Consider the following 13,460-nt stretch of genomic DNA (forward strand, 5'->3'; position numbering starts at 1 on the left):
CCAAGAACCGATGCCACTCTTGCATCTCAGACGAGAACAAGATTGAGAACTAAAAAATGCAACCAAATCTTTCCCGAACAAGTTTGAGGCCGCTTCTTAACGATTACTCCTTGCCATAAGCGTAGTGTGAGACTGCGCATGCCACTGCTGGTTCATTTTGTTATTCTAGATTTTAATAGTCACGAATCAGGACCTTCAGCCCCTTCCGGAGAAGTTATCCGAGGAAAAAACTTTTCTTCCGTTTGCATCTGAATTTCCAAGAAGAACTTCTCTTTCGTTCCACCTCGTCCTGATGCGTTTTATTGCCAGATCGCTGCTTCTGGGCAATGTCTTGTTTGCCAAGACCGCTTTATGTTCAAGTCATGTCGCCAAAAGCCCGAGTTCCTTGGCAGGCAATGGCATCGTGCAAAAATACATTGTTGAAATCAGTGAGGTTGCATATATCGAATAGAAAACACCAGACCCTTCTCTCTGCCAATGCACGGAGTCTTTCTGACACGGTTTTTAGGGATCCTCTATTGAGCTTACCAAAGGCATTATCCGTTCGAACAATGTAGTGGTGCAAGACAAGTTTGATTGTCCTGCTATTTTCACTGGTGCAGTGATTGAAGCCTCTGTCGACAACATCGACTCTATCCGGAAGCTCCCTGGCGTGGTGAGTGTTTGGCCGGTTCGAACAATTTCAACGCCATCATCACCTCTACCTGGTAAAATAGTCAGTCAAAAGCAACCCAAGAGCCAGTCGGTCCACCGATGGACTGGAGTAGACCGGCTCCACGCAGCCGGGATCAAAGGCAGAGGGACCAAAATTGCGGTTGTTGACACCGGGATTGACTATACACATGAGGCGGTGCGAGAAACCAATCGTCAAGTCACTCAAACTATCGCTAATGATATTTTCAGTTAGGTGGTTGTTTCGGACGAGGTTGCAAAATTGCTGGAGGCTACGATCTTGTTGGGCCGACTTGTATGCACATCGAGATTTGTGACCCCCTAAGGATCGATATCTGACCGGCGTTTAACAGGGAACTTGCGCTCCGAAAGGACGCATCCTAAAAAGCAAGACAACGATCCTATGGACTTCAAAGGGCACGGAACGCACGTTGCGGGCATTATTGCAGGCCATAACGACTGGTAATCCGACCTCCATCATGAATTGCAAGGAGAGGTCTTGACCGCGGCAATGGTTAGGTTCCTCGGTGTTGCTCCTGAAGCAGAGCTTCTTGCATATAAAGTCTTTTCCGACGTGGGTTGAATTGCGTCCTGATAGCAAACCAAGAATCGCTCACAAGTCGTGGTAGGAGCCTGGCCAGTCGGACACCACCGAAGACGTTCTCATACAAGCATTTTGTGACGCGTACCTTGACGGTGTAAGTCTTTCAACTGATATTTCTTTTCATAAAAAAATTCTCACATATTATAGGCGGATGTCATTACGGCTAGCGTAAATAGGCCGGAAGGTTTTGTCGACAACTCTTGGGCTCTGGTGGCGAGCCGTATCGTTCACAAAGGGGTCTTTGTTTCCATAGCCGCTGGAAACGAAGGTGAACAGGGGCCATTCTTTTCTGGAGTAGGGTCAAACGGGTTGAATGTGGTATCCGTTGCAGCAATCAATACTACCGGAGACCCGCAAATGGATGGAAACAGTTCTATTTCTAGACCTACTGCAGCATATTTCAGTTCCTGGGGACCCACCAACGAGTTACTGCTGAAACCCGATATTGGAGCTCCGGGTTGCGACATTCTCAGCACTTATCTCAACCAAGAGTTCAAAACGGATAGCGGTTCTTCTATGGCAGCTCCATATGTAGCTGGCATTGCTGCCTTGTACATTTCCAAGAATGGCGGTCGAGAGCTTCATGGATCAAATTTTGCCGTGGACCTGGCAAATAGAATCGTTGCTTCTGGTCGGAATGTTGCCTGGAGTACTGGTGAGATCAAGCTAAATGAGTCGGCGCCGCCATATCAAGTAGGGAGTGGGCTTGTGGATGCTCACAAAGTCGTGTCATACACAACTGAGCTCTCGTTAGCCTCCTTCTCGCTCTTGGATACTGAGCTATTTAAACCGATCTGGGACGTCAACATCACCAACAATTCAAACAAAACTATACGTTACTCGTTTGAATATGAATCTTTACCGGGCGTAGAGATATATGACGGAGTCAGTGACATCAAGCGTCTGTCCAAGTTGCAGCCACTCAGAATATCCCCTCTGGTGACACTACCGCCAAACGCAAGTCTAACGTCCGGCCAAACAAAGAGCTTTAGGTAAGTCTTGAGCAGATTTATCGGTAAGCATAATTGTCCCTTTATTTACTTTGAGAGGCAGATTCAAGTTCACCCTTCCTGAAGGCGTGAATGATAACATGCTTCCATTATACAGCGGAAAAATTCATATCAAGGGCAGCAATGGAGAAAGACTCTGCATGCCTTATGGAGGTGGGTTAAAATAGCTCCTTATCCATGCTTCTGTCGAACCTTGGACTTATTGGTCAACCCAAGGAGCCGCCTATGATACCGAAAAGGCGTTTGATACAATGTTCGACGGCGAGCCGATGATTGACGGATGGCATGATGGCGCCACGTACGTTGCTTTGCCATCTGGACTTTTGAAGATCCTAACAGTGATAGCAGTTGGTCATTCGATCCCGGCCGAACACCAGCAGACTTTGCTAACCTAGCTTGTCGGCTCAGTTATCCTTGCGTCCATCTTCGATGGGATGTCAGTTGTCTCAGATAGACTCCGTTCTTAAGCCAGAAGTGGTACTAACAATTTTACAGATTTTTGAGCGTGATTGGACTGAGCTGGAATGGAACTACCCGCTTGAGATAGGAAAGGATCGATACATCGGATCCGCCACCTCAGTCCGGAATTCGGATAAATATCTCCGGTTTGATGCCTCTGTTATTGACATTGACGATACCATATCTTTTCCGTTGATGAGAGTCCCTCGCGGGTATCAACGATTTTGGTGGTTTGGGAAACTAGCGAATGGAACGCATATAGCACCTGGGAACTATAGGTATTCCGCAAGCTCCAAGAAGCCATCCGTACGATTTGACTAACATTGACAACATAGCATGCGTATCGCAGCATTGAGACCATACGGGGATCCAACCATATCGGATCACTGGGATATCATGGACATGGACAGACAAAGCGTCCAGATACTGCCCAGAAACGGAACGACTCCCGCAAATATCGGCTTCTTAGTGGCAAGGAAGTGACATGGCGAAGATGCAAGGCCACCTTGAATGCTCGCCCGAGACGCAAGTCGGGGATATTTTGCTTCAAGACTGAAGTTGCAACTTTCATAGTAGAAACAACTTCCTGCATGCTCTTCTGGGACTGCAGGACGCATTCCATTGCAGCACGAATCCCCAACTCACAAATCTCCTAACAAAGGGTTGGCAAAAACAGGGGTCGCACTTGTTATTCCTTGATTATTTTCATTCTTATTACAATCAATGTCATTACGTTACCCCTGATCATGGTGTGAGAAGTCTAAGCCCATTTACCGAGGAAACTCATAAGGGCCATTCCGCTAATTAATCCCAGGCCACTGAGGATGACGGTGAACATGTCAGCGTCAGCCAGCTCTGCCTTGTGACCATGAGATCCCGTCATCCAATCGGCAGCCCACATCTCAACTACACCGGTCCAAACAAGGATGCCGGCAGAAAGGGCATCGAGGGTTCCGATGGCAATCAGGGTGGACTTGTCGTTACCGTTAAATTTCTGCAAGACACCGATACCAATGGCCATGCCAATAGGGGTGACAAAGGCAAAGAGAAAGGCGAGCCCAAGCTTCTTCTTCATCGAAAATGTCTGCTGCCCCTCGAAAGATATCGGCGTGTCAATCGACTCCTCGGTCGGAGAAGTCATGGTTGGGGACTTGTCAATTTCGCTGCTGGCTTCCTTCGTGGAGCGTCCAGCTGCAGGAGGCGAAAGATGTACGTTGACGGAGGTGCCGATTGAAGCAATACGGGTACCGAGAGCCAACCCCTCGAAAAATTGATGGAAGAGTATGACGATGAACAACGTAATGAAGAAAGAGTCGCCTGCGACCACCAAAGCAAGTCCGATAACTGAACATTCAATTAGAAAGCGGGCTAAAATGGTCGGCAATCCGAGGTCACAAGATAGGAAGGAACGGCTTACGAAGTGAATGAAAAAGAATGCCTGCCTCCATGACCAAAATGCTCACGATTTCAGTAGAGAGCCAGAGGTCGGATCGAGTCTCTGGGCTGAAGCTAGGGGTGGCCCTGGTCTTTGACAAAATGATCCTCTGACCGATATATTCTACGAGAAAGGAGAGGAAGATGCCGGCCATCAAGGTTGCAGCGGCGGTGCCTTCATATTCCAGATCCCCGAGGCACTTGTTGCCAAACATGAGGGAGGCGTGGGTAAAAAGCTTAAAGGGGAGCTTGTCAGTAGAAGCAATGATGGATAGGCATGCTGTGGGTTTGCAGGGCCTTACATGAACAAAGGCAGTGGATATGATGACACCAGTACCGAACTGCTTGAGGACGGTGAAGATGAGGGAGAGCTTCCTGGGAAGGGCTTTGTGAAGAAGGATGGGACCGAAAACACCTACGCCCGTCAGTCCCGCTCGAAGCTTTTCATCGGCAGGGCGGCAGCGCTCTTGACGTACCCAAGGCGCTGGTGGCCATGATGACAAAAAGAAGGCCAACCCGAAGGCCGATGTTGTAGTCCCTGTTGGGGGCATGGCAGCTTGTGTGAGCCTCGCCCTCGCCCTCGCTCTCGCCGCTTTCAACGCAGTGTCTGAGAAAGCATGGTCAGAAGCCCTCGTTCAGAGGCCTGAGAGGAGACGAGATGCGACAAGCAGGGCACTCACTCTACTCCGGCATGGAAATGGCAATTCTTGCGTTCGCCAGTCTTGGTATCACTACCGTGGCCGTGATGCTCATCATGTCCCCCAACCGCGGGGAGCTTAATCTCGACGTCATCCCCGTTGGGGGCAATGCAGAACCTGTAATCAATGCGTTAGCGGAAAGAAAGAAAGAAGAGTCATGTGTGGGGGCTGTTCTTGGGACCAACGTTTCCGGGCCATGACGATGGCAGCCTGTGTATTGGGCGGGAATATCTGTCGTTTGGGTTGGGGTAGTTTGAACCAGGTATTCCGTCACTCCGGCCATGCAGAACCTATCGATGAATCAATCAGTCAATCAGTTGGGTTCCTCCTGTGGACTGGATGAGGCGAGGTTTGAGCAGGGGATCCTTTCAGTGCCGGATCATTTTACTTACACTTGAGATTCATGTAGATGACAGCTCGTCACGGCCGTGATTTCTGGTGCTGAAGCGCTGGTGCTACTTGGAGCTGGTGTCTGTCTGGCAACCAGACCTGCTGCTACAACACCCACAAGGGCGAATGTTGGGAAAGTCGAGGACCGCATTATACTCAACTGCCGGTATCGTTTGAAACGAGGTGATTTCTTCCTTTCTTTCTTTAATTTTTCCCCCTCCTCCTTGTAGGGCCTTGTCAACCAAAGGTGGGGAAATCGTCTGTTCAGAAGCGAATTATGCTTGCTGAAAAGATTCAAGCTTGTCCCCTTGTCCCTTAAGCTTCAATGGCGCGTCCCAGGTTCAGAGGTTCGTATAATAAGTCGTCAGCATATGGAAGCCACAGAATACATGCTTGCGTTTCCGTCATGCAAGCCAACCGCCAACAAGATGGAAGGAACAGAAGTGGTCATGGAAGTGAGTTCTTCTTCTCTTATTTTTTTTGTCCCAAGGAATCCCGAATCCCCAGGGAATCCCTAGAGATCCATCGTGTTTCCCCATCCACATATCCCCCGCGCGGAAAACTCTGCATCGAACCAAGAACTACACAACTTCCCTTGGCGCTCATAACAGAAGAGATACACGACTGTACTGTACTCAGGAGCGACAGGACCGAGAGAAAGAATGAGCCGAACAAGTCAAGCTAGCGGCAGTGGGCGAACCTTGATGGACGGCTGGGAGAGGGGCCGCTCCTCTTGGATGGCACGGTGGCTTGCTGCCAAGACCAATAAATGAAGCGGTCCGCATGGGATACTGCCGTCATTTTCTGTATTTGTGAGCTGCAACGCTGCAGCATCTGATGGCGAGTGGATGGAGTCGCTGTCCTTGTTGTTGCCAAGTCTTGCTGTCAAGTCTTGAAGCCCGGTGCGCACCATCAACCCTGGCTTATGCTGCGTTGCCCACCAACCATGCCGGCAAAGCTGGATGGAACATGAATCCAGATTCCGAGGTGTAAAAGGCGGATGGGAATCAGTTCGAGTCAGTCCTTTGATTGGCTTGTTCCTTGTTCCCAGTTGTCACTGCTGGCCCAACAATCCACCCATCCGTACCTGGCTGCAATGAATTAGTAAGTGTGGTGGATTTGTTACTTTTCTTTTATGGAGTGCATCGTCTTTATGGTCTGCGTCCTTGGGAAACGGACTGTCCAAGATTTCGCAAGGAATACGGACGTGCTCCGTACAACTGCCGGGAACTCACCATGAATAAAGCAGCCGCAAGTTCGAAGAAAGCCGTCCCTAACCCGTCCTCTCAAACAACATTCAGAAACCATGGCCTATTGAAAATTGATCAGTGTAACGAAAGCTGGCTCTCTTGGGTTGCGTGCGAGTGGGATGATTGCCGATTCATGCTTCGCAGGCAGCTGTCTGTGTTGAAAACCTGATTTGCCAAACTCGAGGCATCGTGAAGCTTGGATTGGATGATTTGGCTGGCATTTTTGGTGGGCTGGTGAGCACTGCGAACAGCTGGTGGCCACCCGTCGTCGACCCACGCCGTACCAGGCCGTACCAGGCCGTACCAGGCCGTATCGCACCGACCCGCTCTTTTTAATTGATTCTTTTTTTTTTCTTTGATCGCGTCTCCCCCGTGTCGGCAGGGTTTCTACGACGCGACTTGTGTGGTGGCTCGTCCAAGCTTCATGCCCCTCCAGCTTCGCTGCACGGCCAAGTCGCAACTGCAACAGCCTCCGCAAACATCGCCACTTGCGAATACAAAAGGGTTGCCGCAAATCCAAACGAAAATACTTGCCCCTCGACATGGCTTCCCGACCGGAATTGAAGGTCAGAACGCATGCGATTCTCCAAGTTCATCAAGTCAATGTGCTCTCCATCATGCATCACCCCTGCTGACTTGACAATACAGCTTGACGACGAGGGCGGCTTCATCCGGTTTTACAAGTCCCTTCCTGACGCAGGGGACGAAACCATTCGTATATTCGATCGAGGTGATTGGTACACGGCACATGGCGATAATGCCTTTTTCATTGCAAAAACAGTCAGTGCTTCCCAACTATTCCTCCTCTATCGCTGCCTGGCAGCCTTTCTCACACGGATTCGCAGGTCTACAAGACTACGTCAGTCATTCGTCAGCTCGGCAGAAACGATCAGTCCGGGTTGCCCTCAGTAACCATGACTGTGACTGTGTTTCGGCAATTCCTGCGGGAGGCCCTGTTCAAACTGGGCAAGCGAATCGAGATTTGGGAAAGCGCTGGTGGGAGAGTTAACTGGAAGTGTGTGAAGCAAGCCTCGCCAGGCAACCTGCAAGACGTGGAGGACGACCTTGGCGGCCAAGTAGAGTCAGCTCCCATGATAATGGCAGTCAAGATCTCGGCCAAAGCACCCGAGGCTCGGAATGTTGGCGTATGCTTTGCAGATGCAAGTGTGCGGGAGCTTGGCGTGAGCGAGTTCTTGGACAACGATCTCTTCTCCAACTTTGAATCTTTGCTCATTCAGCTTGGCATTCGGGAGTGCGTCATCCAAATCAATAAGGGCGAGAAGGACAAGGACCCGGAGCTCGCCAAGCTGAGACAAATCATTGACAACTGTGGGGTCGCCATTGCTGAGCGACCTGCCGGCGACTTTGGGACTAGAGACATAGACCAGGACCTGGCGCGTTTGCTAATGGACGACAAATCCGTCAATCTCCTTCCACAGACTGACCTTAAGCTTGCCATGGGCTCAGCAGCTTCGCTCATCAAGTACCTCGGCGTCCTGCAAGACCCTTCAAACTTTGGTCAGTATCAACTCTACCAGCATGACTTGGCACAATACATGAAGTTGGATGCGGCAGCCCTGAAAGCTCTCAACCTGATGCCTGGTCCGAGAGATGGCTCCAAGACGATGAGCATATACGGTGTGCTGAACCACTGCAAGACGCCCGTCGGAAGCCGCTTGCTGGCTCAATGGCTGAAGCAGCCTCTCATGGACAAGGATGAGATCGAGAAGCGTCAGCAGCTGGTGGAGGCATTCTTTGCTGACACTGAACTGAGGCAAAGGATGCAAGAAGATCATCTTCGATCGGTTCCCGATCTTTACCGTCTCTCGAAGCGATTCCAGCGCGGCAAAGCTAACCTCGAGGATGTTGTCCGCGCCTACCAAGTTGTGATTCGACTACCGGGGTTTATCAGCACCTTTGAGAGTGTCATGGACGAGGCATACAGAGACCCCCTGGATGCCGCCTACACAACGAAACTGCGTGACTTGTCCGATAGCCTGGGCAAGTTGCAAGATATGGTAGAACAGACGGTTGATTTGGACGCGCTCGACAGGCACGAGTACATTATCAAATCAGAATTCGACCAGGGACTGCAAATCATCCGCAGGAAACTTGATCAGCTTGACCGCGACATCAGGGCAGAGTTCCACGAGGCAGCCCGAGACCTTGGCCAGGAAGCTGACAAGAAAATCTTCTTGGAGACAAGCCACAAGGTTCACGGGGTATGTATGCGGTTGACCAGACAAGAGGCCGGCTGCATCCGAAACAAGTTGGGATATCAAGAGTGCTCCACCCAGAAAAACGGCGTCTATTTTACAACCAAGAAGATGCAGTCGTACCGCCGTGAATTTGACCAGTTGTCTCTCAACTACAACAGGACGCAAAGCAGCCTGGTCCACGAAGTGGTGCAGGTGGCGTCGTCGTACTGCCCTGTGCTAGAGCGCCTCGCCGGCGTCCTCGCCCATCTCGATGTCATAGTTTCAATGGCTCACTGCTCGGTGCATGCGCCCGAGGCATACGTTCGACCAAAGATTCACCCCCGAGGCACTGGTCAAACGCGGCTGGTTGGCGCCCGGCACCCATGCATGGAGCTCCAGGACGACGTGCAGTTCATCACCAACGACGTGGAATTCACGCGAGACAAGTCGTCATTTCTCATCATTACCGGACCCAACATGGGCGGCAAGTCGACCTACATTCGTCAAGCCGGCGTTATTGCTCTCATGGCTCAAGTGGGTTGCTTCGTGCCGTGCTCCGAGGCCGAGCTTACCATTTTCGATTCCATCCTTGCCCGTGTCGGTGCCAGCGACTCTCAGTTGAAAGGCGTATCCACCTTCATGGCCGAGATGCTGGAAACTGCCAACATACTCAAGTCTGCCACCAAGGAGTCGCTGATAATTGTTGATGAGTTGGGTCGTGGAACGTCGACGTATGACGGGTTCGGGCTAGCGTGGGCCATATCGGAACACATTGTCAATGAGATTGGCTGCTTCGCCATGTTTGCAACTCATTTTCACGAGTTGACTGCTCTGGCGGAAAATTACCCCCAAGTGCGAAACCTTCACGTTACTGCACACATCAGCGGAACCGGTGACGACAAGAGCAAACGCGAAGTGGTTCTACTCTACAAAGTCGAGCCTGGCATCTGCGACCAAAGTTTCGGCATCCACGTCGCCGAATTAGTGCGATTCCCCGACAAGGTGGTGCGGATGGCCAAGCGCAAGGCTGATGAGCTGGAGGATTTCACCACCAAGCACGAAGACAATGCTCTTGCGTACAGCAAGGAAGAGGTCGAGGAGGGTAGCGCCATGCTAAAGAAACTTCTCAATCAATGGAAGGAACAGGTCGGCAGCGGAGAGATGAGCCAGGAAGAAAAAGTTGCCAAGCTAAGGGAGCTTGTGGCAGCGGATTCGAAGCTTTTGGCCAACCCATTTTTCCAGTCCGTCAAGGCACTGTAACAGGATTGATATCGGGGACGTGTACCTAACTTAAGCGAGTTGGTTTCTTTCTTTTTTTTTTCTTTCTCTCTTTTATTCTCTTTGTTCTTCACATATTATTTCATTTTTGGCATTTAATTTAAGCGGGAAGGGACACTGTGGATAGATGTATTCATCTTCACGAGGAGAGGGGTTTATGACGTTTGACGACTGATGTCTTTTTGCCGTGTGTGGGTGGATAAGCAGATCAATACCGACTACAAGGTGACAAGGCATCCTTTACGCTCTGTTTGATCCTACCTGAAGCTTTCTGTCTCGCATTCATGTTTTCCTGGCGTCTCCTGTGGACAATGGTTAAATGGGTTTTGCGAGGCCATGGCGACGGCTGGTTCAAGACTAGGCAGGACCGGAGTAGGCGAGCTTCTTTAAAACGCTACGTCTCGCCAACTCTAGTCGCGTCGCCAGAGCGGAACAGAAACCAAGCTTGATCAAGGGTGAGCTTGATGAAAACAAAGAAACTCCAATTCTAGTAATGACACGTCTTCCTCCCGTCCCGGAAGGCGTATATACATGTCTGTGACGGGTAGATTCCAGCTCGTTGCATTATTTTTCTTTCCTTCTTTCTTTCTTTCTTTAGTTAATTTTTCCATTCCCATTCCCATTCCCATTTTCCCTCTTCACGGCAAGGAAACGTGCTTAATGGCTGCCCTCGACCGTTGCCTTGACAGGGTTGACTTCAAATCCGTACGTCTGCTTGATACGCTCGCGTCTTCGCTCCTCATAGCCAGGAGGATGAATGCCTGACGGAAAGACAGAAAAGGTTAGCAAAGCCCCCACCGTGCTGGCTGACAGGCAATTTCGCCCGGGAATCATAGTGCTGCATAAGGGGGAAACAGCCGCGATATGTGTGTTGCGGGTTTTGGGGGGGGGGGGGGGGGTTGCTTACCTCGTCCTTCGCCAATCTCAGCTACGGTTTGCTCTACAGGCAAGCGCGTCATCCGTCTAAGTATCTCCTTTCGCTCGAATTCATCGGATTCCTTCTTGAACGAGTCGATTCGGCCGCCGAGGAAGTACAGCGCGCCCTGGACCAGGCCGACGGCACCGCCGAGGCCCAGCACAACAGGCATCTTCCTAGCTGCAGACGTTTTTTCTACATGTCAGAGCCGGGGACGGGGCAAAGGGGGGAGCCCCGCGGGACGCAGACGAGGCGAGAACGAGGGCAAGACGTACAAGGGAGGCCGAGCACGCCGCCGCACATGAAGCCACCAAAGGCGGCGGCCCAAGCATCCTCCTTTTCGCGCAGGTTCATCGTGGTCCGAGAGAAGAAGGCGTAGGCGGCGGGTGCAGCGGCTGCAGACGAGTGAGTTGTAAGTTGTAAGCAGCAGAGCGGGCTTTGACGCAGACGGGGAGCCGCCGTTGGGGGGGGGGGGGGGGGGGGGGACGGCGTCGCGTGCGGGGAGAAGGGACTGGCGTACCGCAGATTCCAATGACGGGGGCGCCGCGGGTAAAGACTGCAAAGGCGCCAACGTTGCGCCGGGACATGGCGTTGCGGATCGCGGCGAGGAAGAGGCCGCTTCCGAGGCCGACCGCGGCGGTCTTGGCCGTCTCGTCGAGGACGTCGTGGGGCGCGTAGGGCCTGTCAGCCTCCGCGGGAAGGGGGTGGCTCGGCTTGGCGTCGTGGTCCATGGCGGGCAGGCGGGCTCTCGGAGCGGGGAGTGAATGGCTGTTGAGAGGCCGAGGCTTGTCACGGTTGCCTCTTTGCGGTTGGACGGTGACGGTGACGGTGACGGGCTGATGGGTTGGCTGACGGGTTGACGATTTGACGAGGCGGTTGAAGTTGGGGGCGCTCACGTGATCTGCGAGCTTGGCGGCTGGACTCAACTTGCTAGCGGGACGAACCTCGACTTTTCTCATGGAAAAACTGCAACTACGCCAGGACCCGAGACGGCATGATGAACCGCTGAGGACTTGAATAACCTTGCATACCTTTTATGCAGGACGCATCTGTCTCGTACCGTTTTCGCAATCACGAATTCCCCCCTCGCAAAGACATGTGGCGCGCATGTCTCTGAGCCCGTTTTTTTCACCAACCCCGGGAAGCTCAAACAGTATTCATCAAACGCGTTTTTTCTTTGGCCGTCATTCGGTGTCAAACGTTTTTTTTTTTTTTTTTTTTTACTTTTTTTCTCCGTCCTGGGACACCCCTGTAGCCCTGGCCATCCAGAAGCCCCATCATCGATCCCGCAGCTGAGAGACGGCGCAAACACATGCCCGACCCGGACTCGGCTGCTCCAGGCCCAACAAGCCAGGATGCTGCTACAAGCCAGGATGCCACAAGCCAGGATGCTGCTGCCTCGCCGGCCGCGAGCCAGGACGACCCGATCCCGCTACAAGCGCCCGGCATGTCCAAAAACGCCCTCAAGCGCCTCCGCCGGGCTCAGGAGTGGGAAGACGGCAGGGAAGACCGCAAGCGGATCCGGCGCGAGAAGCGCATCGACCGCCGGGCCCGCAAGCGCGAGCAGCGCTCCCTCCTGCTGGCCGGGGGCGCGGATCCCGCCGTCGTCTTCGCCAAGAGGAGCCCCGCGCGCCTGGTCCCCGTGGCGTTTGTCCTGGACTGCGGCTTCGAGCGCTACATGACGGACAAGGAGGGCGTCTCGCTGGCCAGCCAGGTCACGCGGTGCTACTCGGACAACCGCAACTGCAAGTACAGGGCGCATCTGTGGATCAGCGGCTGGGGCGGCAAGCTGAGGCAGCGGTTCGAGACGGCGCTCGAGGGCCAGCACCGCAACTGGAGGGGGGTCGGGTTCGAGCCCGGCGACTTCCTGGCCGCTGCGCTGCAGGCCCGGGCGGCCATGGCGGGCGACCGTGGGGGCGGCGAGATGATTGACGCCCTCGAGGCGGCGGCGGGTCGCGACGCCTGGGTCAAGGGCGAGGACGAGCTGGAGCCGTTCCCCCTGCCGGGCCCGCAGCCTGCGCTGAACGAGGACTTCAAGGACGTCGTGTACCTCACGTCCGAGTCGCCCTACACGCTGCAGAGGCTGGAGGCCAACACGACCTACGTCATCGGCGGCCTGGTGGACAAGAACCGCGAGAAGGGGCTGTGCTACCGACGGGCTGTTGACAAGGGCATCCGCACGGCCAGGCTGCCCATCGGCCAGTACATGGTTATGCGCAGCCGGCAGATCCTGGCGACCAACCACGTCGTCGAGATCATGGTCAAGTGGCTCGAGTGCGAGGACTGGGGCGAGGCGTTTCTGCACGTCATTCCGAAACGAAAAGGGGGCCAGTTGATTGGCGACGGCGATGGCGATGGCGATGGCGATGGCGACGGCGACGGCGACGGCGGTCAAGATGCCGTCCCTGGAGACGGTGCCGAGGAGCAACAGGACCGAGGGCAAGCTGGCGAGGGAAACAAACAAGACGCGGATCGACGGGCTGAAGAAGAAAAGGCAGACGTGCAAGGAAAAGAAACAGCATAAGACAGTTGAACCGGGAGAGAACTCATG

General features: G+C 53.1%; 5 protein-coding genes across 5 annotated transcripts; 3 read left to right on the forward strand and 2 right to left on the reverse strand.

Annotated features, from left to right (window-relative positions):
- Positions 1 to 292: 292 nt before the first annotated feature.
- On the forward strand, positions 293 to 3,228 carry UV8b_01395 (uncharacterized protein; the record flags this gene model as incomplete). Its single annotated transcript, XM_043138893.1, has 12 exons — positions 293 to 433; positions 509 to 850; positions 904 to 967; positions 1,026 to 1,134; positions 1,192 to 1,246; positions 1,302 to 1,370; positions 1,424 to 2,268; positions 2,330 to 2,439; positions 2,503 to 2,584; positions 2,635 to 2,722; positions 2,782 to 3,023; positions 3,081 to 3,228. 12 exons carry the CDS (start codon positions 293 to 295, stop codon positions 3,226 to 3,228), a joined length of 2,295 nt encoding a protein of 764 aa, XP_042994827.1.
- Positions 3,229 to 3,505: 277 nt separating this feature from the next.
- On the reverse strand, positions 3,506 to 5,418 carry UV8b_01396 (uncharacterized protein; the record flags this gene model as incomplete). The annotated part of the gene is made up of 7 exons (XM_043138894.1): positions 3,506 to 4,089; positions 4,163 to 4,415; positions 4,482 to 4,594; positions 4,656 to 4,786; positions 4,860 to 4,994; positions 5,063 to 5,167; positions 5,270 to 5,418. The coding sequence occupies 7 exons, from the start codon at positions 5,416 to 5,418 to the stop codon at positions 3,506 to 3,508; spliced, it is 1,470 nt and encodes a 489-aa protein (XP_042994828.1).
- A 1,641-nt stretch (positions 5,419 to 7,059) lies between these two features.
- Positions 7,060 to 9,975, forward strand: UV8b_01397 (uncharacterized protein; the record flags this gene model as incomplete). The annotated part of the gene is made up of 3 exons (XM_043138895.1): positions 7,060 to 7,083; positions 7,166 to 7,297; positions 7,363 to 9,975. 3 exons carry the CDS (start codon positions 7,060 to 7,062, stop codon positions 9,973 to 9,975), a joined length of 2,769 nt encoding a protein of 922 aa, XP_042994829.1.
- Positions 9,976 to 10,650: 675 nt separating this feature from the next.
- UV8b_01398 (uncharacterized protein) lies at positions 10,651 to 11,640 on the reverse strand (the record flags this gene model as incomplete). Its single annotated transcript, XM_043138896.1, has 4 exons — positions 10,651 to 10,754; positions 10,901 to 11,089; positions 11,185 to 11,304; positions 11,430 to 11,640. The coding sequence occupies 4 exons, from the start codon at positions 11,638 to 11,640 to the stop codon at positions 10,651 to 10,653; spliced, it is 624 nt and encodes a 207-aa protein (XP_042994830.1).
- A 581-nt stretch (positions 11,641 to 12,221) lies between these two features.
- On the forward strand, positions 12,222 to 13,433 carry UV8b_01399 (uncharacterized protein; the record flags this gene model as incomplete). The annotated part of the gene is made up of 1 exon (XM_043138897.1): positions 12,222 to 13,433. The coding sequence occupies one exon, from the start codon at positions 12,222 to 12,224 to the stop codon at positions 13,431 to 13,433; it is 1,212 nt and encodes a 403-aa protein (XP_042994831.1).
- Between the last annotated feature and the right edge of the window lie 27 nt (positions 13,434 to 13,460).

Source organism: Ustilaginoidea virens, chromosome 1, assembly GCF_000687475.1.
Source record: "Ustilaginoidea virens chromosome 1, complete sequence".
NCBI lineage: Eukaryota > Fungi > Ascomycota > Sordariomycetes > Hypocreales > Clavicipitaceae > Ustilaginoidea > Ustilaginoidea virens.